The 27,978-nt window shown below is 43.4% G+C and overlaps 2 protein-coding genes across 2 annotated transcripts in view; one reads left to right on the top strand and one right to left on the bottom strand.

Moving 5' to 3' along the window:
* LOC126198569 (neurobeachin) overlaps positions 1-27,978 on the top strand; it is a 1,606,419-nt gene that overhangs the window by 1,228,073 nt on the left and 350,368 nt on the right. The gene's annotated exons all lie outside the window — the stretch shown is intronic.
* LOC126198567 (protein mab-21) lies at positions 21-2,923 on the bottom strand. Its single transcript, XM_049934998.1, has one exon. The coding sequence runs from the start codon at positions 2,846-2,848 to the stop codon at positions 1,751-1,753; it is 1,098 nt and encodes a 365-aa protein (XP_049790955.1). The 5' UTR covers positions 2,849-2,923; the 3' UTR covers positions 21-1,750.

Below are 27,978 nucleotides of genomic sequence, written 5' to 3'. Positions count from 1 at the left end.
ACAACCAACACGCACCCAAGTCGAGAGACAGACATCGTTTATTGCGCCAGATACAGTACAGGCTGGCCGACAGGGTTTTATTGTAACAAACATCAGCTGTGACAACAAACAACAGACGACTATAGACACAGATGTTACAGACGAAATGCAAAATAGTCAGACAGAAATGAGTAAATGAAAGTCCTCACAGGTAGGCCTAATTTTAAAATTCCACCGTCACTCCTCGCCGCGTTAGAGAGCTGTATAGTTTTAGGCCTACAGCGGCCTGAGCGAGAGACACTATTCGACAGTTACACTGCTTACATAAATTGACATAAGTTGATAGCTTTTAGTTTGTACGTTACCTTTCATCTCAGCCAGTCGCGTACTCAACACTCACTCCAAAAAACACAATTTTATGATTCTTTTATGCATTCGTATTATACGAAAAAAAACAACACTTTACACAGGCTTAAATATAATTTCGCTTTATACATCGCAGAATGTTTTTAGTTTTGCATATTAAAAATGCACTCATTTGTTTCACATACACAAAAAAGTTTCTTTTTCAGTAACGATGGAGACGCTTTGTCCGTATTGTCGCTCTCCAAACTGCACACAAACAATCCATACAGACGACGAACTAATCTCACTAGCCAGTTTTCCTATTTTATTACAGTAAAAACATTCTCTAAAAAACACACACTTCGTAGTCTTAAAGTGGGATTGTTTTCACCGGTATGCGTAATATATCAGTGTATTTGTTAATTACTACCGAAAGTGATTTTTTAGATTAAAATTGTTTGCGTAGCTACTCAGTGATAGAAGCGAAAAATTGTTACAGAAGCCGGAGGGAAGTTAATTTGACATATCTCCGGGAATGAAGTTGTGGTTATACCTTGCTGCGGGACAATGACGAAGCAAAATCTTTTATTACGAGGCTGAAGCGCTATCAGTATCAGATTCGCAAGCCGTAAGATCAGTACGTGTAATGTGAAATTCTATATTATGAGTATTTAAATTATTTAAGGTATTATGACGAGGTTTTGTACGTGATGAAAAAACACATTGGCTCATATAGCAACGAATGGTCGGTGCGAAGGCTTGTTCTGAGGGTCATTTTCAGCGGTATCCGAAGCTTTTAGTCGACTTGTGCTTTTGAAGCAATAGAAGTAATAAAGAAGCGCACTCCAAGTCACTGAACCCAATGGCTATGCTATATGTGCTGTTATGCTCAAGAAGGGGTTCTCTTTGGAGACAACAGTCCTTCGATAAAGCGGAGACAAAATCTTTGGCGGACATGTGGGAATTGGCAGTTTCCTTCCGAATTGAAATACGTGCACGTGTTCAACGCAAAACGCTGCACTAGTAAGTATTATTTACCGTGCAATGAAGAGGTGTGGCTCATAGGGCAACAGAGGTTCAGTGTGGAGATTTGGTCTTAGGATCGTCTAATAATTTGACAAATACCGAATCATTTGGTACAGATTTACTTTGCTTAGCTGTTTTGTGATGTGTTGTATTGTGGAGAGGAGCGCGTATGTAACCTTTGAGGGTGGTAGTCGCTCGGTGTAAATAATACGGGAAGATTAGTGTTTAACGTCCCGTCAACTACAAGGTCATTAGAGACGGAGCACAAGTTCGGACGACACTACAGCTTCTGAAGTGACACACGCGCGTGTCTAACGCAGAAGTTCTATTAACGATTATTCAACGAAGAGGTGGAGGTGAGAAGAGAGAAGAGAAGCGCGGGCGGGGCCACAGTGTGCGGTTAGAGCTTCTCGAGGGAGCGCGTGTTGGTGAGCAGTTCCCGCGTGAGGCGCCACACCTGCTTGGCGGCGTTCTCGAGCGCGGACGGCGACTTGCCCTTGAAGAGGTCCAGGTTGGGCAGGAAGTAGTGCGGGCAGCGGCGGCACTGCAGGCACGAGATGAGCTGCAGCAGGATGCCGTTGATGCGGTCGCCCAGGCACGCCTCGTCCCACTCGAGCTCGCGCGGGTGCTTCTCGCACTCGTACAGCAGCAGCGTCTTCACGTGGTACGAGGTGACCGGGTTGCCCGGCAGGTCGAGGTGGCGGTCGCGCAGTGTCTTGAGGATGCTGAGGCAGCGCCGCCGACAGCCGCCCAGCATCAGCCGGTTCTCGGCCTCGGTGAAGCTCAGCACCCAGGCGTCGCCCTCCATGGCCGACTGTTTGCCCTGCAGCGCCACGCTCTCCTTGGACAGCAGGTCGAAGCCCTCGGTCTTGACGTCGTTGACGAGGCTGGGGTGCGGCCAGGGGATGTGCGGGATGGGCCAGTGCGCGGCCGAGCGCGGCCACACGCCCGAGCACTTGAAGGCGGGCGTGATCTGCACCACGTAGCGCTCGCGGATGCGCAGCTTCACCTCGGTCGTGTCGGCGATCATCTTGACCGAGTCGCGGTAGGCGCACTTGTCGCACGCCTGCGCCACCAGCGTCTGGAAGCGCGAGCGGATCTTGCGCGCCGACAGGTAGCCCGACGCCGTGATGAACTCGACCCACAGCGACATGGAGCGCTTGCGGCCGTCGCTCAGCTTGAGCACGGCGCAGCCGGGCAGAGAGCCGTCGTCCACGAAGTTGAACACGCCCATCTGGTTGAGGTAGAGCACCACCTCGAACTCGGTGGGCGAGACGACGTCGAGCCCCTCGTAGCGGCCGTTGCACTCGGTGAGCGACGAGATGAATCGCGGCTCCTGCACCTCGACCTCCTTCAGCACGTCCTGCACCACCTTGCACACCTCGCGCACCGTCTTGGCCACCTGCGCCTTGCGCGCGTGCACCCGCTCGCCGTAGTACTTGTTGATCTGGTACAGCAGCTTGGACTGCGCCGCCATCATGTCCGGCGGCACCAGCATCTCGCCGTCGAGCGCTCGCCGCTTTTTATCGCCGCCGCGGTGAGCACATAGCCGCGTCCTGTTAGTCCCGCGTCCGGGTCGCCACTGCGGCGGCTGCCGTCCTCGCAGCTGCCGCTTCCCCCCCACTACCGCGGCCACGCCTCGGATCCGCCCCCCGGTCCGCCCCACACCAATGACGGCCCGGCCGAGATGCGACTGCGCAGGCGCTGGCGCCGCCCACCGGACTCGGGCCCGCCCCGCGTATTCCCCGCCCAGCAAAAACGAAACAGTTTCTCTTTGGCTGTCGCACAGCGTGATGAATAGGTAAGACCTGCTCCCAGCAACATTGCCCTTCATTTGCATTATTGATTGCACTCGGCTTTACCTATCCGGCGCGCAGTTTTCGCTAATGAGCGGCAGTAAGCGGCGACATCTTTGCGACTTAACTAAAAAGCCCTCCCCCAACTTGCCGTGGAAGTGTCGTAGACCTCGAGCTTCACCGAATAACGTTTTCCTACCGGTGTTTGTGTAAGCTGCCTCGCGCAACTACAGTGCCGCTGTTACTTCTGCATATTCCTGGCTCTTTCCCGTACCCTCGACTAACTGAATTTTTAATCACAGTTCTACTGCGACGAATGGAAATCAGAAATATTTCATTGATAGGATCTTCAGTAAATGTACGTGTCACAGAAATACGACTGGCGGGGTTACCCGTATACATTTCTGTCCAGTAGCTACGGATTCAAGTAAGGCAGACTTAACGGTCTACGTATCTGAGTGATCTCAGCAAGCCCATTGTAAATAACGTGGGGAAGTCGTAGTACAATACTAGACCACAAGCTGTACATCTCAATTTCATTCTGTACTCTGAAGATAGCAAACCTTCCCAAAATAGCCGAGCTGAAGTCATATATTTTTCTCTTTTCAGATCGGGTTGTCTATTGTACTCTTCAGCCATAAATTGTCATGACAAATGAAATTTGCTACTAGCGTCAATTTACAGCAACCCTCGTAATTTATACTATGCCTTTCGACTGCAGCAGCTCGTCGAAGGCACGTTACTCGTAGAATCGTGCGGTCGATTGAAATCTGACGAAGAATAGCTTCCGAGATTAGTTTAGTGCTACAGCTGTAATGGGGCGGGATGTTTGTCCACCAGATGTGCTTTCGCTCTAATGAGGAGTTAACGTTATCAGAATTGTTTTCTCATGTCAATAATTTGCTATGTGATTTCGGTCATTCACTTCTTTGTGAGCTGGGTGGAGATCTGCAGATCGAAAGTTAAATTTATTTTACATCTACATTTACATGACGACTCTGACATTCACTCGTACGTGCGTGGCAGAAGGTTATTTGAACCACCCTCAGAGTATTTCGTCACCGTTCCAGTTTCTTTCCGAACGAATTCTGATTTCTCTTATTTTATTGTAATGATCATTTTCCCTGTGTAGGCTGGCGACCACAAAAAATTTTCGCATTTAGAAGAGGAAGTTGGTTACTGAAAAGTTTTAAATGTATCTTTGTAACCACTGTTGTGCGACCGCGAAACTGAAGAGATACATGGATACGAGAGAGAATTTCAAATCAGTATTATTGAAGAATTTTATTTTCCGTCTACGTTTGAGCGGTTGTTATATATTAGCCAACATATGTCAGTGTTGTAATGTTCCCTGCATTGACATCAGTCTCATAAATATATCTTCGAAAGTTTTAAGCTTCTGCGTTAATTTCTTTAAAGAGCAACTTCTTTAAAATTGAGAAGTCTGGATTTTAAGCCACGTCTTCTTCTATTTAAGAGAGTAGTTTCTTTGGGTAAATCACACTGTTTTGTAGATTGTATTTAAAAAGGTATTCATGACACGTACGTGCCGTAAGAAGCTATTTTCGCCTCTGCATGTTTCCACAGTCTTCCACTATTTGGTTCTCAAATCGGTATTGGTATTTTTCACATTCGACTTTCGACGAATAATTTTAGTATATTGTCAAGAGTCATGTTAAGAACCGGCAAAGCGAACCCAGTTTATCATTTCTCGTGCTGGAAGTGTTGCGCCTTATCTGCTAATATTTCCCCACAATGTCTTTTTTGTTCCTTATCGTAGTGTATTAATTGAGCTGCGCTACAAGCTACTCCATTAGCGTCCTCAAGACATGGCGTTTATCTTTTGTCCTTGGCGAAAATAGTGAAGCTGTTTGATATACTACAGCCGTATGTTTTTTAAACGTTACTTTTTTTGTGTGACAGTATTTTGTACGATTAGTTTCCTTGGCTGATAGGCCCCGATATCATTGAGTTTCTGAACAGCAGTAATATTTTGTTCCAGAGAAGAAAAGATACCGACGGGCACATTCCGTTTGCAGATGCGTAACGTAATATACCCTGATTTATCTGACAGCCCTGAATGTTACGAGCGTCCCATTTCTGATAACCCTATTTTAAGGAATCTCTATGAGTTTGTGTGAAACGGCTCAGGTCAGCAGCCCCTCTCATACTGCGTGCAATTTGAGAGCTTGTGACGACGACTGAGTAGACTTCATTTGCAATACATTCGCGTGCTGCATGAACAGTGAAGAAGATCAACGTATTCCAGTCTCACAAGTACGGTGGGAGAACGTGTGATTGTAGTTCGCTGTCACTCGGACACTTCATCGCTGTTACTGCGGTGAAACAGAATGCTGGCTATCGCCAGAAGAAGAAGAAGAAATCAAAAGCGTACAATGAGACACGCGAATACTATATGTCTACGTGAGTTCATGACGTTGGTTACTTAGTTACGAATGTAATAATTACGAGAGATGCGGCAAGGCGCTACCTTTTTCGCCTGATGTTAGAGAGCAGCCTATATTATTCTACATATTTGACCCCGGAGTATTGAGATTTGACAGTGCCGGACAGCATTTGCTATCGTGGACGATTCGTAGTCTACTCCATTGTCACTGTAAACTCACATTACGAAAACAAGGCAGGAGATAACGAATTGCTGAAGTCACTCAATATGAAGTACCGTTGAATCGAGGTGACATTTTCCTTCTAAAATAGGCTGTATTTATTAAGAGCTCTTTTTAGACGCAGAGCTAGTTTTGACCTGAAAAGCCATTCTCGATCACTTGCACCGAACAACGTGCCACACGCATGGAAATGGCAGGGAAATCAGATAATGTGTCACCGTTTGTGATGGTTTGAGAGGTACTTTGTGCATGTCGTGTGAACACGCACTTTTCTTATATGGCACTCGAAATGGATTTTTGAGCCGAAACTAGCTGTGTAACTTAGAGAAGTCTTAATGAATATAACCTAGGTTGAAAAATGTCCCCTTCGTTCGACATGTCTATGGCTCTGCAGCCCACTGTGAGGAATATGTCTGACCTAACTTGTATCGCACGATATTCGGCTACGGAAAGCTACACCCGGAGTGCCTGCTTTTGGGTCTGCATTTTTTCTCGCGTTTGAGGTGGCACGTTGGTGACATCACATGATCGTAAGTTCGTATTTTGAATAAAAGGATTCAGGTCCTAAATTAGTTACACTTTTTCCCCTCTCTCATACCAATGAACAGCAGTTGTACAGACTGTAAATGCCTACATGTTGACCACTCAACAAATTACTAATTCACAAGTTTCCCCGCGTGTCTGGGAAAGGACTAGAGTGGTTTACGTGGTTATGACCACAAAGAAGTGAAATTGGGGTCCACGGGAGCTGTAGCGAGACGAAGAGATGCTAGGCGGACCATGGAGGTAGAGTGATATAGCGATGGGTGAGTGAACTCGCAGCAGTAGCAAGGAGATGTTCATGGGGAGAACTCAGATCACTCACGTGGCTGGCTAATTAACTAATTTCACATCAACAATTTTTCTGCAGCGTATGACCTAATAAGAACTAAACCAGTGCTTCTCATATAAGTTTTCTTCTTCTCTACATGGGTGACTAGCTGTAAAATAAAACCGTTTCTAGTATCCTTATTCGTATCAGATTGAAACAAAATTTACCTTGGCATTGAGTATGCTTTATAATTCATACGAAAACTATCCACAACTATGGTTTAAAAAATTGCTTCGAATAAATCAGACCATTACTGGTTGCAGATTACAAATCCATCTTTAGATGGCTCTTACATATTTCCTTGCTTTTCTACTGGTCACGTGCACTAGGATAAACAAAAACGTGTTTTCCTTCAAAATTCAGTGAACTTACGATAAATTTTTCCTAATTTGAAACAATTATGAAACGATTTAAAAGGCAATAAAACATAAAAATGGCGAAAACTTACGTAGTGTATATGTCCGTCCTGCATTTGTGTCATATATTTTGAACTTGACACATTTTTCTACGTGTCCTGTGTGAATGCTGTTAAATTCTCTGGAAGTTGCTTTACCACACACCATTCTATCATTTATCGTAGCACATGCGCTAAGCATGTACACAACGTGACTCAGATACACAAGAGTTATAAAAGTAGTAGTTTCAAATATGTTAGGGTCGCAAAAATCCTAAGATACAGGGTTTTATGCCGACATGCACATAGAACGTAAAATGTTCTGTGGTAAATCAGTTTACAGAGAATTACAGAGCATTCACATAGTGCACGTGTGGAAATATGCTAACTTCAAAATGTGTGACACAAATATAGGACGAATTCGTCGCACAGAAATATACACCAAGTAAGTTTTTACCACATTCTTGCGTTTTATTAACTTAAACATCTTTCCTGTGAAGATCGAGTAGGAATAATCTCTCGTACGAGTACCGAATTGTGAACGAAATTTTTTTGTCTATCCTCGTCCATCAAGCCTGTAACTAGTGTGCCGGCCGGAGTGGCCGAGCGGTTCTAGGCGCTACAGTCTGGAACCGCACGACTGCTTCGGTCGCAGGTTCGAATCCTGCCTCGGGCATGGATGTGTGTGATGTCCTTAGGTTAGTTAGGTTTAAGTAGTTCTAAGTTCTAGGGGACTGATGACCTCAGTAGTTAAGTCCCATAGTGCTCAGAGCCATTTGAACCATTTTTGTAACTAGTGCACCCATCAGGAACACAAGAAAATCTGTAGGGCCAATCTGAATATGGATCTGTAATAAATCCGAAACTGGAAGAAACTTGATTTAAGTAAACTTTTTTATACCATTGTTGTGGCTGGTTGCTGTTTAAAATGTATGCCTTACAGCTTCACTACAGCCCCGGTTCTCGACCTCCGAAGAAATAGTGTGTCTCTAGGAAGCTTTTACTGCTATTGGTACCTGTTTTACTCTATTTCTGCAGTTTTAGTTCCTATTTTGTGAACTATACCATGTCCACATTCTGTTCTTTATTAAAGTTCCAACCTTCAAGAAAGTTTCCTATGATCCACATGAGCGGTATTTTAACGGCCGCCACTTTTAATATCTACTTCACGAGCAAAAGTTTCTGCTCGCGTCCGAAAGGAGTGCGATAGTAATATTTTAGTCGCCGAAAACATGATGCTCATTGCGTCGTTTACGCAGCAAATAATGTAAGCAATAACAATGGTCTTTTCATCAGCAGAAAGCGCGAAACAAAAGAAAAATTCGTCGTTTTCAAAGTTCCTGGTACTGTGCGTTGGATTTTTCTTTCTGGTCGCAGATGGAATTGATCTGTGGACCGTGGGCATAAACCTCCAAGAATGAGAAATACTTCAGGCAAATACTGAAATGTTCCTCTCAATGAGCTCGTGCCCATTTCTTTGTTCACAACTTTCCCTTTATTATTTAATACAGCCCCTCTGTAATGACCTAACCTATGTGGTGCTGCGATAATGAACGCTGTTCTTTTTCAAACTGTTATCGTAACGTTCAAATACCTTGAGGACTGTGCCTCTCTCTCTTTCCGGTTTTGAAAAAAGAAAAAAAAGTCTTCGACGTTGTAGGTAGCACTACTATAATTATAGATTACCGAATCGCACTTTGACACTGCCACACAGGTGTTCAACTATTTGCACGTTGCTGTGAATGAAATAGGATGCTTTGACTTCCAAGTATAGGAAGATGTGAATTTTTAAACAACACAGTCTCGCACTGTGAGTGAGAAAAAATTATTTTTGTCGTAAAGAGACACAAAGAATCGAGTTGTGCTGCTTGTCACGCGAAGGATGCGGTTTTTCCATCATATCACTTGGTTTGCTCCAGCTTGTAAGGAATTCTCTCACGTTTGCCGACAATTGGTCTGCGACAAACTGGTGCAGCATTTTAATTTGAGCCACGTCTCAAATGACAACAAACCTTTTTAAAAGTAATCTCGCCGTTGTTCGTTTTCTCTGATAATTACGATCTATTCGCAGAATAATCTGAATGAGACGTCGGAGTCCATCGTTTCTGAGACTGACTGACTAACTTGACCATGATGAGGGTTTTCAAATCCAACGCTACGATCATACTTCAGTGACTACGCTTTTCTCCCACAGTGAACGCACTTCTGTGAAGTTCGCCCGAATATTAACAACTCGAATTTAAACTGAAGGTCACTTTCTGCAGTTGCAGTACTTTATGGAATGTAATATAACATCTAATTGTTTATGCTGTTTCCGGTTTCTGCTTCCACGCTCTCGAAACTGGATTTTTGGTCATTAGTTCTACCAGTCGTTTGATACGTTCGTTCACCTCTTCCTGTGTGTAGGCTAATCAGTTCTTCTCCTAATACCTCCTACACACAACGTGCTGTATAACTGAAGTCTGAAATGTTTCTTCTCTGCTTTTTCTTCCAGTGCTGAAATGAACAGTTCATGGTTGGCGCAGCGCTATTGTGTGCGTTCTTCTCCTAGGAAGTTATCATAGCTTTTTGTCATACCCTGTTTTTTATAACTTTTAATTTTCCATTTTATATTCAAACCTAATTTTGACGTTCTCCAGTGGCCACAATTTTCAGATAATTGCATCCTCTTCTCCAGCATTACTACTACATATTGCTGCCATTCAGATATACAATTTTTTAAACCAGTTCTTCAATTCCGTGACTCTCTCTGACCGCGTTAAAACTCATTCCATGGGGGGAGGGGGGGGGGAGGAGGAGATAGATACGTAGAGAGGAGGAGAGAGAGGTAAACTGGTGCTCATTCTCCACGTCCCCGTGCACATGCAGCTTGATTTTGACTGTTCTATCCGGCCGCATTCCAGTAACCTATTCGCCTAGCGTTATTCGCATGTGCTCATATGATGCCGATGATGTCTATCTCGTTCGAGCCATCCCGTTCAACCTTTCTTCCTGTATAGCCACGTTATTTCATTTCTTCTACTACATTTTTCTAGATTAAAAGTATTTAAAAGTCATATCATTCCGACTGAGTTCGGTACGCACGACTGAACGCCGCCAAAATGCCTTTTTCTGAATCCACAAAGGCAATCTGCTGTCAGTACACAGATATTTTTTTATTGGTTTAGCCCACAAAGGACCACAAGAAATGAGTTATGTATTCTTTCTTTTCTCCTTTCTTTCTTTCCAGTAATTTTCATTCTTTCCGTATGTTTTTCGCTTATTTCTTCTGTCCATATTGCACCTATCTTTTTCATTGTTTTCTCCTGGAAGCCTTTCTTAATTATTTAAAAAATACTTGTTTCGCAGTGAAAATGTCGTTATTGCGAATGACCAAGCGGTCGTGCTTCTTGAGCACAGCATTGCAGTATAGCAGCAACAAAAAGTAACCTTTTCATTCCTGCTTGTTCGTATCTTGAACATCAGTCTTTCTAGTAGGCTAGTTTTTCATTTACTTTTAAACACATCCAGATAAGTGCCCGCCGTTGATGCGAAGATCTTCAGATATCTGTTAGTTAAATGATATTCACATTTACAAAGCCGAAATTTATGGTTGTTCTAGCAGCGTTGCCTTTAGGAGAGACTTTCCGTTTTGGAAGAGCTGGGAAAGGGAATGTCGTTATGTACTCCTCGTACAAGGAACCTTGTCGCTTTTCTTCTGTTATAACTGGCCGAAACAACAGAAAACGAAAATATAGTGGCCGAATTCGTACCATGGTCCCCTCGATTACGGGTGGACATCCACACCAGAAGGAGGTAATACATCCATGTGTGTTTCGCTTGATGGACAGCTGGCCAGGCAGAAGCAACATAATTCTCTCTCTCGCTTTTGCGCTACAGCTGATATTTTAATCCGACGACTTCTGTTACCTGAATACAGTTGCTATGTAACGAAACTTGAGGAGGAAACTCCAGCAGAACCTAAAAGTAAGAAGTCGAACTTTTATGCATTGCCTGTGAAACGTGGCATGTCACATAAATCTAGCTCGCCTTTTTGTAAAGCAGGCGCTGTATTGGATTCTGGGAGCGTATCGTAAGTCTTCCTGTGCGCTTACCTAATTGAGAATATTTCAAAAACGTGGGCTTCAGGCTGTATCAGCATATTTCACTGTGTATAACGTCCTCTTTCGAATGATGACTGGGCAGGAAACGTTAGCTATCTTGGTTGGTTGATTTTGACGCCGCTCGCAATGGTTCAACCAGTTTCAGATATCACGTTGATTTCTGTCACTATAAATTTTGTTTTCCTCGAATCTAAAAATTTTGTTTTCCTCGAATCTGCAGATGCATTAGAGTGTCGCAACTCGTTCTCAAGAGCGTTGGGCCTGTCTTAGAGGCCGTAGAGTAATTATTCAAACAAAACTGCTATTTTTCTACTTTAGTTCAAAATATAACGAAAACGTGAATGCTTACAGAATTTACTTCCTTGTCCATTGCGTACTCGCCTATGGGACCGGTGAAAATTATGTGCGTAGACACATATCAGCGCACTCTGTGGTTTTAACTTTGTGAAAAATTTACCGATGTATGGTGTGAAGAAACGAATGTGCGTCTAGATCGGAACTAAAATGGATGCAAGAAGTGTGGAAGCATTGATAAATTTTTCGGGATTAGTTAGAGTAGATATGGAAGTGGGGCTAGTAATTGCTGTAAGTGGTCACCTGCATTTAAAGCGTGGCAAAAGTAGGCCGCACATTCCCATGCTCTGAAGAATGGCGACCAAGAAAGGCGACTCCAGTTCTGTGAATAATTAGTAGGTAATATGTCACGTGTATGTCAGCCTTATTTTATCTTTTTGTTCTTCTTTGAAGGACAGTACGTAAAAACGGATAATAGTCACCTAGATAGACTTAGTACACAGTGACCTGACGGTTTCTGTTGAACTGATACTTAAGATCTGTGAACTCCTTCTGATGGAAGTAGCAACTAATGCCTTTTATGCAGTGTGTTACTGATAATTGTGGTGATTCTGTACTGTGCAAATAGTGTAATGTATTTCTTAACTATGTTTTATTGTAACTGAAGTTCTTAATTTGTAAACATTGGTTTGTGTCGAAACTGGCGTAGACGGCACACAACGACGTAAAATAACAGATGCACAGAATATTCGAGCAGTATCGCAGACGTTCTTCTGCTGCTGGATCCTAGAGCATTTCCCAAGCTCGGACAGTTTGACGTTCCTGGAGGCAAGAGAATCGTCACTCGTGCAAAACACGATATGCGTGATTCGTAGACGGCGTCATGCAAAAAGGTGAACAAGTGGGTTCCGCCTTCTAAGATTCACAGTCGATTAATAACAAACATACCACTATACGGGGAATCTTTGCAGATTGTGACTTCCTTGATGAAAGTTTGACTGACGAAATCCAGTACTTTGTACTGACAAGCGAATGGTACACAAAAGACAACCAACGTAAATTAATAGTGCTGTAAGGTAGCGTAATAGAACGTCTAATGTCCTCAATATCCAAAAAAGATTTATCACATAAAAGTAGTAGCACCACCAGACTGTTCGCTAAGTATCATCGTTATACGATTGTAATGAAGCTTCACGATGGTAATGAAGCCAAAAAACGCTTGGACAAAATTTCCACTTCGTGCGATGATTAGGAGCTCTCTTTAAATGTGTAATAATAATAAAAAATGTCTATAAGTTAAACTGCATTGTTTATCCTGTACGTCAATTCATCAAATCTCTAGAAATGAAAAAAAGTACAATAAACTTCCCTTAACAGCACAAATATTGGGTACTGAGAATATTACGTTTAATTTGTCGAAAATATGTGATGTGTTAACCACAGTATGTTTCGGGACTTCGTTATCCCATTACCAAATGCCAGAAAAAAAAGTAAACACAAATCATTACTTCGCAATACTGCACAATCGACAATCATGCAGATCTATCTATATTGTCTTGTGCAATTTCGTAGCTTAAAGCTACTATGACGTTGGCACCGTCAAAATTAAAAAGCCAACAGCAAACGTGTATTATCCAACATGTAAAACTCTTCCATGAAGCCGGCCGGAGTGGCCGAGCGGTTCTAGGCGCTACAGTCTGGAACCGCGCGACCGCTACGGTCGCAGGTGCGCATCCTGCCTCTGGCATGAATGTGAGTGATGTCCTTAGGTTAGTTAGGTTTAAGTCGTTCTAAGTTCTAGGGGACTGATGACCTCAGAAGTTAAGTGCCATAGTGCTCAGAGCCATTTTTTGAATCTTCCATGAACATATCATGTTGGCGCATAACAGTCTCAGAAAGCTCCATTATAAATTAAAGGCAGCTACCCTCGCCTATCAAAGATGTACTGTCCTGTAACGTACATAGGACAGCCCCCGACGATGCTACTGCCTACAGTACAATGTTTGAACGTTTGTATGTCAAGTTCTAGCAAATCCTAAAAACCGATATTGCACCTATGCTACATTGTTAGCATCCATACAGAACGACCATTAAGTAGATGAGGTTAGTGGCCGCTTCTCAGCGAAACCATCGCTAGAGTGTGTCCAGAAACGCCCCGCTGTTAAAGCGGGGAAAATTTCTATTTCCTCAAAATTTTTGTTGAATTTGCAATACGTTCGTACTTTCGGTGATGATTCTCAAGGAATGCTACCCATTCTTTAGGATACACACGTTATGTGACAGTACAGTCTTTGGTAGATTAGGGCAGTTCCTTTAGTTTATAGCTGAGCTTTGTGATAGTGTAATGCGCCAACATGAAAGTTCGAGGAAGAGTTTAACAAAGTATATTTGTTGCTGGATTTTTACTTTTGACGGTGCGTAATTGTATACTAACTTTAAAGTATTAACAGCACAGAGCAATATAGGTAGGTTTTCACGCTGGTCAATATGTTGCGATGTAATGATTTGTTATTCCTCGTTTTACAGCACTTGACGATCGAATAATATAGCCCCGTAACATGTTGTAAATACTAACAGAATCTTCCGTCGGTTCTTGGTAGAACAACATTATGATAATAAATGAAAAGCACCAGTTTGCTTTTGTTCTACAATATTATTTTTATTGCTCACCGGTCTTCAGACATGAAGATGGCATTGTAAGCCGAAAACCGGTTAGCAATAAAAATAATATTGTAGAACAAAAGCAAATTGGTGCTTTTCATTTATTATTGTTGTAAATACATCGTATTTTCTACAAAGGGTGCGTAACATTGTCGGTACTGATTCCTGATACGGTTGTGCGGTGGCTTCACAGCATGTTACATCCATAATCGTTTTGTGAACGTTGATGTGGGAAGGAGTTTGCCAACCAGTGGCTGTTCCCAGCAGCTCTTGTATCGCTTTTCCAAGGTAATACCCGTCGGTTACGCGTGCTGGATCAAACACGGCTGAGCCATGGGAGGTGGGAGACGGACTCTCAGACGCAACTGCTGCTACGTGCGACGTGCTGCTGGTTGGCGAGCGCGGGCGCCCGTCCGTGTAGCGCTTTCTTGCTTCCCCTTCGGCGTTAAGACAGCGCACGGTTCAGTAGTAGCCTAGCGCAGTTCTGCAACGGAACCGATGTTAATGAAATAAATAAACAATGGAATGAGTTCTGCAATACCCACGCGGTGTCACGTCAGCAAATGTAAAGCTTAGAAGATGCAGTGAAATGCCATCTTGCCTTGCTTACTGCTGATACTGTTGCCGTCTAGCCTTCCAAATCTATGCTGTACCAAATGGCTGAAATGGTTCAGATGGCTCGGAGCACTATGGGACTTAACATCTATGGTCATCAGTCCCCTAGAACTTAGAACTACTTAAACCTAACTAACCTAAGGACGTCACACAACACCCAGTCGTCACGAGGCAGAGAAATGTACCAAATGTTTCACGCGCTAGAGGAACATATTTGCAAGGATTTACGATACCTCATGAACTACAATTCGGCAAAAAGTTCCTGTTTAATAAGACCTGATACTTCCTACCGAGCGAGGAGGCGCAATGGTTAGACACTGCGCTCTTATTCGGGATGGCGGGGGTTCAACACCCCCGTTCGGTCATCGTGATTTAGGATTTTTGTGATAACCGTAAATCGCTTAAGGCTTCCTTTGAAAGGGCACGGCCGGCTCCCTTCCTTAATTAGAGCTTGCGCTTCGTCTTCTGTCTCTTCGCTGAGGCGGCGTCAAACGATTTCCATTTAACTGTGTCCGTCTCGGGACATTACCAAAGCGTTTCCGGTACCGCACTTAGTTGCTATTCTAAAATTAAAGCAATAACAGCCCTCGGTCGCAAGAAGTCTTTTGACGTCACATATAAAATATCAAGCCATAAAGCTTTAGTCACAAAATTTTTAAATAGAATACATAGAAGGCAAGCCACTGTGGGCTGCTCACACATTGCGAGCTACGGTGGCATCAGACTGAGACGCCAAAAACTTTAAGTTGCTATTTTATTTTCCTTATTTGCCGCTTTGCACGTGTGACCTGCCATCTAGCGTCGTAGACAGACGCTATTTACCACTGCTACAATTTGTTCATCTTAATTGTTTAACAGATGGTGGACTTATGCTATTTGGCTTTCTACAAAACAATAATCAGCAGTTTCTCTCCTTATAAAGAAAATTTGACGAGGCATGCCACAGTGCTAGAGCGTTCGACAGTAAATTTGGTAACAAAAAGCACCAGAAATGAAGACTCGCCACCTGCAGATACTTGTTTGTACAGAGACGCATGTCCGTGGAGGCGGCCGTCGGCTGAACCAGGTACGCGCGGCAGTAACCGTGTTGGCAGTTGCTTAGGACGGGCCGCGTGTAGGAGCTCGGGAACACTGCAAGCCAGGCCAGCTTCCGGTGCACTGGACAGCCGGGTCCGATGGCAGAGCACTGTGCACATTTAGGCGGTCAAGACCTATTGGTGTTTGTCTAGCGACCCGCCGCAGATTCGCACTGGTAGCACCGATTATTTACGGCCGGACGGCTTGTTCGTAACACGTCGCGAGCAGCGAGATAATGCGTGACGCACACGATCAGTGTTACGTCGTGCCTCGCTTTCCGAAGCAGTTTCCTAAGAGCGAGCTAAAGCGTAATGTTCTCGAGCCGCGGAAGTCTCGCCTCACTATCTTCATTGGATTCATGAGACCGCATAGTCCTCAACGTTTTAGTCGTTCTATTGTGTTGACGAAGACCCTACCGGTTTCTACGCAAATTTTTAACACACAAAGCGAAATCAGTAAATCTGTATATCGTAGCCAAACAAGTTGAATGTTTATTAGTATTCTAACATAATTCTGTCACTGACGTAAACTCCCGAATATTCTTCTTACTAACAAAAAGAAAAAAAAAACTGACAGTGCGATATATTGGTTCTTAGGTGTACTACACAGTGGTGATCGTGTCACTGAGGTAAATATTCGCACTAACAAGCTGAACAGACTCATAAAACTTTAAATTAAGATATAATTTTTTTCGTACTCTGATTTTGATTAAGTAAAACTTATATGTAGCCCCAAGCTACGCTCAAAAGTTACCTGTGAAAGCCTCGTGAAAATTCGCGTAGTCGTTTTGGAGATTAGCGTGTTGAAACAGACAGTCAGATAAACAAAGTTTTCAGGAGTAGTCTTATTGTGTTCTCTTACGCTCTCTACATCACCCGCAGTCATTTTTTGGCAAATAGTTTCAGTTTGCAGCCAGGGCGGTTTTACATTTTGATTGTTAGTATAGATGTAGATAACACGATTATTGAACAGTGGCATCCACTAAATGTGTGGGAGTACGTGTACGGAGCTATTTACAGGGGAATTTCCACAGGAAACTAATAACAAAAAAGGTAGATCACACCGATAATCGAGTATTGCTGCTCAGTCTCGGACCGTTGCCAGGTTGGATTGAAGAGGAAAACGAAAGCGTGCGTTCCTAGAGGAATCAGCTAATACACATCTTCCTCCTACACATATCCCTCGAGAACCCCATGGAGGTAAAGTTGCTGAGAGGCTTCCCAGCAGTCGTTGTTCCCGCGTACAATTTGCGATTGGAACAGGAAAGAAGGAAGGAAGGAGGGAGGGAAGGAGAGCAGCGGAGTGATACTGGTACACGAAGTACTCTCCGCCCCACACCATAAGGTAGCTGCTGCCGCCCAGCGTGCAGTGTTGGTTACGTATCGCTGGCGGCGCCGCACCTGGACGCCGGCCGCAGTGCCATTGTGCCCGTAATCCGAAAATTACCGCCTGCGACGCCACTCGTTACGTCCCGCCGGCATTCTGCTCGCCCCCTCCCAGCAGGCGCGAACCTCGTATTAGGGCCCGGAGGGTGGTACCTCCCCGTGGACAGCCCGCCGTGTTTGTCCCCGTGAGTACATGATTGTCACCTTCCATGAATGCGGTGTTCGGTATTGTACTCTACCTCCTGTTCCAGCAGTGTGCGTGTATGTGTGTGTGTGTGTGTGTGTGTGTGTGTGTGTGTCTAAAGAGAGAGAGAGAGGGAGGGGGGGAGAGGAGGGGTGATATGCATCCGTGCTTCATGGTAAAACAGGAACCCAACAGTCTCGAAGGCTCACCCCTGAAGAAGTTTCGTAGCAGCCCGTAAATATAACTGTGTTCAGCCCTTTCCATTACGACTGACATAATATAAGCTTTTGACTACGTAGATATTGCAAATTTCTAAATAATCTTAAAAGGCGTTTCGCTCGGAGGTTTTTTGACTAATAGAACCCGATAGGTTACACTGAACGTGAATGTTCAACATAAGCGAAAGTAACATCGGGCGTGCTCCAAGACTGCGTAATAGGCACTTTAAGTAGGCACTTTGAAGTTGTCAGTAAATACAAACTATTTTTGAGATGGGCTCAGCATTGTTCGCCGACAGTACTTTTGTCTACGGGAAAGCGCCGTCGTTTCACGATCGTAAGGAAATGCAGACAAAATTGAACAAAGTGTGTAATTGGTTTAATGGGTGGCAGCTCCCCTAAAATGTGGATAAATACAAGATAATGCCCGTAACAGAGAGAAAGGACATGGCAGTATCTGATTACTAGATTTTGTGGCAAACATCTGGGGCACATTTAAATGTTTTTGGGGTAGTAGTAACAAGCGATACGAAAGAAGACGAAAACGTAAAATCGGTATTAGGGGAGCTGACTGGAAGATATAGATTTGTGGGAAGGGCTCTGGGAAAGTGCAACACATCCGTAAAGGAAATTGCCTTCAGCACCCTATCCGAGCAGTTATAAGAGTATTGTTCCAGCGTTTGAAGTGCTTACCAAGAAGGCATGGTAGCAGAAAACGAACAAATAATCCTAGGGAACTTAACATTAACCTCTGCCAGTGCACTGCATACACCACTTCTCCAGTTTTTGCATGTTCTTTGAAGAAACTGTGTTCTTCAATTTTGACCATTCACCTATCGTAGCACTGAAATTTGAAGTTTGCAAACTTTCCTGGTATGCTTTCCTCCCCGTGTGGTGCATTTCGCCAATTTAAAGTACGTGGAAAAGCATTTCGTGGCGTAACCTGGTGAAAACAGTACACCACGCGAGTGTTACTGTATGTGAGCGGTCTTAAGTCAGTGTCTTCGTCCGTGGTGAGCTGTTTATTCGTTGTTGTTGACAAAGTACATAGTATCCTGGAATTCTATTTCTATACAATATTTTGTAAATATATTTCCAGATCTGTAATCATTTTATAAATGTTAGGCCAATTTTTATTTACCAGATATTTTGTCATTTTCGTTTCACGTTGAAGTGAACATGACAGCATGCTTTATTTCGACTGCAGGAGTTCTATTAAGCGAAATACTTCAGCAGAAACTATGAATATGTTGCACCGAGAATCCACATAGGAGATAATAACAGGTTCTAACAGCGGTGGGAGTGAGGAGTCAGTAAATTTAAATGTCCATGATACAGATTCACAAGAGTGGCAACACTAGTTCCAGATGATGAAATAGATCAGCAATCAGAATATTTTATTGCACAAGACAAGAAAAATCGACATAATAGGGGAAAACAAGCTACAGAAATATAGTGAAAATTTTGCCACCATCTAAACCTTATGCACGTGATGTACCTAGCGGAGTTCCTGCTTTTATGAAAAAATTTCAGAATTCATTATTGCGAACATTGTACAACATAAAGATCAACGCATATCCTATATTCAGCAGAGAGGGTAGAGAAAGAGATGCCCAGTTTGTCGCCAGAAAAAAAATGTTGTCATTTATTGATTTGCTTTTCCATTAGGTATGAAAAAATGGAATCACACACACACTTCGCTGAGCTATGGGCCAGTGATAGCACTTGAATGGAAATATTTCGGGCTTGTATGAGCTGCAAAAGATATGTTTATATGATCATCATCATCAGATGCTACGACAAGGAAACAAGAAACTACAGAAAATGTTTTGAGAAACTTGAAGCAATTAGATTTGTGTTCCACGAATCTGTAAAAAATTGCAAAGAAGCTTACTGTTTAAGTGAATTTCGCACTGTAGATGATATGATGATTCCCTTTAGAGGAAACTGTGGCTCCATGCAATACCTGCCGCGTATACCAGCCATGTATGACCTGAGGGCTTTTGCTTTGTGTGAGGTAGAAACCTTTTACGCGGGCATCATGGAGATGAATTGTGGCAGACAGCCAGAAGGACTCTACAATAAGCCAATAGACCAACAGAAATAGTACATCGATTGTTCGAAGATGGCCCGCATCTCGTGGTCGTGCGGTAGCGTTCTCGCTTCCCACGCCCGGGTTCCCGGGTTCGATTCCCGGCGGGGTCAGGGATTTTCTCTGCCTCATGATGGCTGGGTGTTGTGTGCTGTCCTTAGGTTAGTTAGGTTTAAGTAGTTCTAAGTTCTAGGGGACTTATGACCACAGCAGTTGAGTCCCATAGTGCTCAGAGCCATTTGAACCATTTTGTTCGAAGATGTAAAAGGAAAGAACAAAAGTCTCATTTATGATAACCGATACTCCAGCGTGCGGCAGGCTAGTTATTTGATGAAGTGCAAGGTAACATTCGTAGGAACGCTGAAAAACAACAATCGGGAAATACCTGATGAGTATCTGGCCAATAAAAGAAGAGCTTTTCGGTCCTCTAATTTTGCATTTCAAAAGGATATTACTCTTGTATCTCATGTACCAAAGAAGAAGAAATATGTTTCACTGTTATCCTCAGGCACAATAATGAAGTTTCGGATCCAAAAACAGGACATAATCAACTTTTATAATTCAACCAAAGATGGTGTGGGCACAGTTGACCAGTTAGCCAGCAATTAGTCCGTTTGCAGAAGAACCAGAAGATGGCCCATATGTGCTTTTTTTCTCACTTATTGAACACGGGAGCAATCAATGCCCATATCATATACAAAACCAAAACCGTGTCCTTTCCTGGGAACATATAGGAATCTCTAAATAGCTCCGGATACAAAAGATATGAAACACCCATAAAGAAACACCACGAAAAATCAGAGGCCGGTGCTATCATTATGGAAGGACGAAGAATAGGGTAACAACTATTACATATACATATACGTATACATTACATACATATACGTATACTTCGTGTACTAAACTGACTAGCAAAGAGCACAGCACAATTCAGTGCAACACCTGTTTTGAAGACTAAAAAGACAATAATTGGCTCAAATGACTCTGAGCACTATGGGACTTAACATCTGAGGTCATCAGTCCCCTAGAACTTAGAACTACTTAAACCTAACTAACCTAAGGACATCACCCACATCCGTGCCCGAGGCAGGATTCGAACCTGCGACCGTAGCGGTCGCGTGATTTCAGGCTGAAGCGCCTAGAACCGCTCGGCCACACCGACAATAATTAACATTTATATACTCTTCAAATGCGCTTTTTTTCCCTGAGTTTTGTTCCGAGTTGAAAATGTAAGTTTCGATTTACATTTATTGCTTTTATTATGTTTAATTGCTGGACATTGTTTTACGAACTAAACTCACTGCATGTCTACAATAAGCATAAATAGCCGGAACTTCGTACTTTCAGGCCCGAAACTGCGAATGAGGAGGATGGTGCACACATTACGGTACGCGAACTATAACAGCACAAAAAGAGGGGCGATGACCTAATGGTTAAATGGAAATCATCGGAACAAAGGCGTCATTGTTCTCGCAAAATTATTTCGGATAAAAGTGGAGGACCGGTAATCTAGCAGGACTGTGTTTATGTTTCGCTGTTATCGTCGTCGTATACTTACTGTAGAATTTAGGAGGATAAGCTGAGAGAGAGTAGAGCGCGTACACAGGCATACAGGCAGGCAGTACGCACATGGACAAACAGCTGCTATTGGTTGCAAAGTACTCTACGCCAATTAATCGGCCGGTACATGGGGAGTATGCATGTTGACGTACTATAAAGTACGCGGGCATCCAGTAACCATTTCACAATCGTAGGGCATGAACATTCATTATTTTGGCGTTTGCTGCAGTACCCCTATACCCTGCTGTAACCGTCGTCACCTTATAGACGCACTGACTCACACCTTCGTTTGTACAGAGAACATCGTGATGTGGAACTGGATGAGGAAAAAGCTATCGATTGTTAATAGGACGACAGAGAATGCGATCACTGTGGACGATGGAGTTACACCCGGACTGACAGTTGTTTCCTGCCGCGAAGAACAATAGTTATACGTGGATTCTTGGACAATGCGCGTACTACATTGTCACGCAACAACATGCAGATCATATTCTGGGGTAACGCATCAAATCGAGCAAAAGTTTTTAGGGTGCAAAAGCGTGTGATAAGAATCATTTGTGGTGTAAATTCAATAACATCTTGTAGAAACATGTTCGAGGAACTTTGTATTCTAACCACTGCTTCTCAGTAAATTTATTCCTTAATGAAATTTATTGCAAGTAATACATCTCTATCTCCGACCAGTAGCTCAATACATAGTATCAATACTAGGAATAAGAACAATCTACATAAAGACCTAAAATCACTTACCTTGGTCCAAAAAGGGTCGAATATTCAGGAACATTTTCAATAAATTGCCAACAACCATTAAAAACTTTGTTTCAGATAAACCACGGTTTAAACAGAGGTTTGATAGGCAAATCCTTCTACTCCATAGATTAATATCTTAACGGAGACCGTCAAGCCAGCTTAAGTAAAAATATGTTAGATTTCAGTTTTGATAACACTTGGTCACAACAGTCAAGATTAGGTGTTTTGTGTATGATAAATGTATTAATAGTGCATAACAGTGTTTCATTCTGACAGCGTTTTAATTCTGTAAATATTAGCTGTTCCAGTTTACTGCATTGTATTAACCTATTTCGACTATCCCCTGACAAATTATCTGGGTAGTAAGTATTATATTCAAATGTTTTATGTTTTTATGTTGTACTTTCTGACATGTTGCACACCCACGAGAATCTCTCAATTTTTGTGTCTGTGGAACGAAAAACTGAATCTAATCTAAAGCATTCATTTTGTATATTCAGGAACAACATCATAATTTGAAAAAAGGAACACTTGTTCCAAAACTTTAACTGCACTTTACCTCAAAACTGAGAGTCATTCCACATTGTATTACTTCATGTTCGGAAAAGCAACTTACACATAGTTGAGGAGCACAAGCGCGACAAAGCCACATGTACACACGCCAGTCAAGAAAACTGTAAATATTCAAAGGAGAAATGTTACGTAATTTGTTGGAGAAAACTTTCCTCTACTTTTATTTTCTTTAATTTTGCTGCGAAGTAAATTTCATTTCCAAGTGGTGAGAAGCTACCACTACAGAAGAAGCAACTTTCCTTCCTTTTCTTTACATTTCAAAAAAGGTAATCTGCGTTTCTGACTCATATGCGGAGGACGCGGGTTCGATTCCCGGTTCTGCCACGAATTTTTCCTCTGCGGGAGGATTGGAACAAGGTGCATCCTGCCTCGCGATGCCAGTGGAGTGAGAAGTAGCGGCTCCGAGGCCAGGAAAGTAGACAAAGGCTGGGAGAGCGGTGTGCTGACGCCACGCACCTCCGAGGGAAGCCACTGGTAGTGGTGAGTTCCTGTGGGACCAAACTGCTGAGGTCATCGGTCCCTAGGAAAGCCACTGGCAGAGGATGACGCGGAGGTCGGTCGGTCGATCCCGATTGGTCCGTCTAATCTGGAACGCTGAACTTTGCTTGGATATCGCCTTTTTAGAAAACAGCAGTAGGAGCGCGAAATTATTGATCTGTTTTGGACCGAGCTGTTGGGATAATCGGTGACAGGAGCGACCAGACGGGTGATGGAAGCGGCGTTGCTCCTCCAGAGCCGCCGGCCCGGGGTCCACGTGAGAACCGCATACCGGGCCTTTGGGAGCCGCCGGCGCCGGCCCGTGCACGCGCACCGCGACAGCTGTTGCGTTATGAGGGACGTCCGCGGGGCGCCGCCCTTATACTCCACTCCCCACAACCCCACCCGCCTACCCGCCGCCGTTGCTTTTCCCTACCGCAGCAGACTATTACGTCGCAACTCCGCCGCATTGCCACAGCTCTCTGATGAAGACTAGTCAGTAGTCGCTGGCTGACTTCTGGCCTTTGCGAGGGTCACAAAAAGCAACATCGCTCTGTTATTCCGCATTGCTCAATTGAAACGCCCAATTCTGCATAAAAGTACACCATGTTCTGAAAAGCCTGCGTGCATCTCTCCCCGCCGTACGCGTGAACGTATTTCCCCAGTGATTTTAATTTGTATATTTTTCCTTTACATTCTGTGTTGTTGTGAATTTCAGTTCGAATGCTTACTTTAAGCAGCTCTACACGCCAATATATCCTGCGCAAGTATCATTAGCTACATGTTTCATTCCCTCCATTACCCAGTTAATTATGCCTCGATTCCTTAAGATACAGCCTGTCAGCTTACCTCTTCTTGAAGTAGAGTTGTGCCATAAAGGTCTGCCCCCTTCCCCCAGCTCCAGCCGCGCGGTCTAGGGCGTCTTGTGACGGTCTGCGCGGCCTCCCCGTCGGAGGTTCGAGTCCTCCCTCGGACATGGGCGTGTGTGTCGTCCTTAGCGAAAGTTAGATTAAGTAGCGCGTAAGCATAGGGACCGGTGACCTCAGCAGTTTGGTCCCATAAGACCCTACCACAAATTTCCAAATTTTTTTCCCGTTTCCATACGGTACGTTATTATCTACCAACTGTAACACACTTGAGTCGTATTCGGGAGTATGGCGGGTCGATTTCCCGTCCAGACAGCCAGATGTTTAGTTTTCCTTGGTTCCCCTAAATCGGCTGAGACGAATACCAAGATGGTTCACTCGGAAGCAAACGACCGATTTCCTGCCCCATCCTCCTCAATCAGTCTTTGACGACCTCGTTGTGGGCGGGACGTTAAACTTCCGTCCTTCACGACTTACCCATGTAAATTCTAGCCTTCTTCCGTAGCACAGTGTTTCAAAGGCTTCTATTTCTTTCTTCTCTGTTACGCCTATCGTCCACATTTTACTTCCTTATAAGGCGACTCATCGGAGAAATACTTCCACTAAAGACGTTCTAACCATTTTATATTAGTAAAATATTTCTCATTTTCTTAGTAAAGCTTTTTGTATTGTTGCAAGTCTACATTTAAATCCTCTGTGTTTTATCCGTCACCGGTTTCTTTCCTACGCAAATACTAAACCTAGTATACATCGTCTCATTTCCTGAAAGCCTCATTTACACAGCATCACGTGGTTCCATTCGACCATACTCCATCACCCTTCTTTTACTTTCGTATGTGTTCATCTTATAGTCTGTTTTCAAGAGACTATCAATTCCGTTAAACTGATCCGTAAAGACTTCGACAGAATTACAATATCGCCAACAAACCTTAAAGTCTTTATCTTATCGCTAAAATTAACTCATTTCGCCTTGTTTCCTTTACCGCTTGCTCTGTATCTGGATTGAGTAACATACTCCGTGGTCAAAAGCATGCGCATACCTAGCTCAGCCATAGCCATCGACGTGTTTCTCCACTGATTTCAACAGTTATATCTGTTAAGACACCGCGAAATAACTTTCGTGGCACTACAGGGAATTGTAGAGGATGGCAGAGATTGGATTAAATTCAGCAAATAATTGAGGACCTAGCTAGCAGATGCTACCCTGAGATGAAGAGGTTGGCACAGGAGAGGAATTCGTGGCGGGCCTCATCGATACCAGTCAGAACACTGATGACTAAAACAAATTACCGGTTACACTCGAAGAACGTCAAACTGAGGATGTGCGGAATTACGCACTGAATAGGCGCAGTAAGCTAGAAGCAATCAACTTGCGCATCAGTGTTCCCGTTACAGACTTTGCTCGATCCTCTCGAGTTGCTCTGTATCGTCGTCCGTACGTGTGGTTACAGAGATACCATCCACAAGTACAGTAGGTTTTACCTTCGTGATAATGTCGAAAGAAGACGTGCATATTAATAAGAAGATCGAGTAGTGCACAGTGCCCCGCATTTTTTTCTCAGAACACATTTATTCCGGGTTAGAATTTGGTGGTAACATCAGCCAACATATCTTTTACCTGTGCTATTTCTCTGCATAGTCTCAATTACGTTCTGTGGACTTACTGGAGCGTCGTGTAAGAGCTTGCTTTCCCTGTTAGTAAAAGCTCTTGTCCTGCCCTCATAGTTATGTTTCCATTGCATGAATTGTGCTCCGATTATTTGCAAAGTGTGTCGCACGAAGGGAATCGCTAAGTGACTCAAACAGATGTAAATCCGAATGCACTAAGTGTAGGATATTATGTTCAACCAAATTTGGCGATGTGTTCACGGTTTCTGAGACTTGTGTGGGCGCGCATTATCGTGTTGGAGCAAGATTTCCTTCGGATTCTTGTCAGACCAAACACTTCCGAAATTATCCTTGAGTTTGTTCACGGTCTTCACATGTGCCTCTGAATTTGTGGTTGTTCCTTGTGGCAAAACATCCGCGGGAATAACACCCTCGCTCTCCCAAAAGAACGCCTTATGACTTTGCCAGCAGAGGAAGCTACGTCGAGTTTCTGTTGCTTTGTGATTGCGTGTGGTGCCACTACTGTGACTGTCTTTTTGGTTCCGTCTAACAGTGATACACCCAGGTTTCGTCATCGGTAACGGTCCATAACAGAAGAGCTTCTCCATTGACCTCAAACTGCTCAAAGAGTTCAGATGAAATGGCTTTTCCTAGAATCTTGTGGTGTGTTGCGAACATGTGTTGAATCCATCTTAGCACAGCTTTGGATATCCAAAAGTCTCAGTCATTACACACGCACATCCAGTGTTCACCAGTAGCTCGAGTCGTGGTGCACCGGTCTGCATGAGCAATGCCACTCGTTCGGCTGCCACGTCGGCAACAGTGGCTCTGACAGGACCTCCTCTCTCAGCAGTACTCCTATCAACTGCGTTATCACTAAACACATCGCGCAAACATTTATAGGTCCTCCAAATGGTATTCTTTTTACTGCAACCATTGCTTGCAACGGGAGTCTCGCGTTGATGCGTTTTCAGTGGTTCGTTGCTGCTCTGCCATCTGTTGGAATTGTTGAAAACATAAAATTTGAAGCCCATAAAAGGGCGTTTTCCTAGATATGCCAAGAGCATTATTTACTTAACGGATCTCATGGTGAATATGAAATGTTGCTATCCACTGAGCTTGCAGATTGTTCCTAAAATCTGGACGAGCTCTACAAGTCTATATGCGTACTCTAGTGTATCGAAAGAATTATTAATTATTTTTTTCGTTGTAGATAGGGCCTATTACGTTTCAGTATCCCTCTGCGTGTGAACTTTCGGAAGTTCACATCTTATTCCTCCTCGGTAGACCACTTCTTGGAATGCCCTCTCTGTTGTTGGGGCATTGAAACGTGACAAAAAGATCAAAACGATTCCATTCCAATGCAGAATCATATCCCAATATCATTATTAAAATGACGTGAATTCTCACATTCGGAAGATCAATACAGTCCGCAGTAGTCCTTAGGATATGAATTTAATTCGTGCTGTAAGGGTAATAGGCTAACAAGGGTAACGGTCATAGAATAGAGTATTATAAAAAAGAAATTTTAAATGACAGCAAATGTAGGAGTTTGAATGTAAGATTCACACACTACCTTTAGGATATATTATTTTTGATGTATGATACCTATGATGATGCTGATTTTTACATATTCTTATTGAAAATGCCTCAGGCCTAAAACGCGCCGAATTAAAGAGAGCGTTCGCTTCTGAACTAAAAATTCCCGGTTTGGCACTCAGCAATGATTACCCACGCACCATTAGTTTAGCAAGAAAATATACAAAATTTAAAAAATATATCTCGTAAATGATCAACCTTGAACGTAATTGTTGCACCGCTATTGGAAAGGAATTCTATTGTTTATTTCAAAATGAATACATGTAGCAGTTGATCGTTTTTCCCAGTTCTTGGTTTTTTATGTTCGGTTCATTGTTAATGAGGCTGCTGGAAGGTGCGAATAAGTAGTCTGCTTGTTAGATATCTGTAAAATGGGCGACAAAAATAAAACTGTGCCATTAGTACAGATTCAATATAAGTAAGAGGCTTGGAACTTTAATAGTGGCAACTATTTATTTACAACTCGTTAAAAATAGATACATGTTTCAAAGTTGTACTGACCTTCAAAGTAGTCACCACCATTTTGCATAACCCGTTGCCAGCGACGTGGAAGTCGTAGGATACTCTTAGCAGTCCAGTTGTGGTGACATTTCGAGCGGCGCGGTCTATTGCCCGACAAATTTGTAGCAGTTCTGAAGCGAATGCCGTGAAGTGTTTCCTTCAGTTTACAAATCGAGTTGAAGTCACGAGGGCCTAAGTCAGGGGAGTGCAGTAGGTGGTATAGTACTTAGCAGCCTCAGGTCCTGCAGAAAGTGTCATCACTTCTGTCTCTGTGCTGTTCATTTTTGGAACACAACCTACGACCAGCAGAGACCTGACAATCATTTTGCAGAACAATGCTCAAGCACGTGCAGTGTTACTGATTTGTTTGACTGATG

This window comes from Schistocerca nitens, chromosome 8 (genome assembly GCF_023898315.1).
Source record: "Schistocerca nitens isolate TAMUIC-IGC-003100 chromosome 8, iqSchNite1.1, whole genome shotgun sequence".
Lineage (NCBI taxonomy): Eukaryota > Metazoa > Arthropoda > Insecta > Orthoptera > Acrididae > Schistocerca > Schistocerca nitens.
Note: the sequence above shows the minus strand (reverse complement) of the source record. Positions and strands in the feature narration are given on the sequence as shown.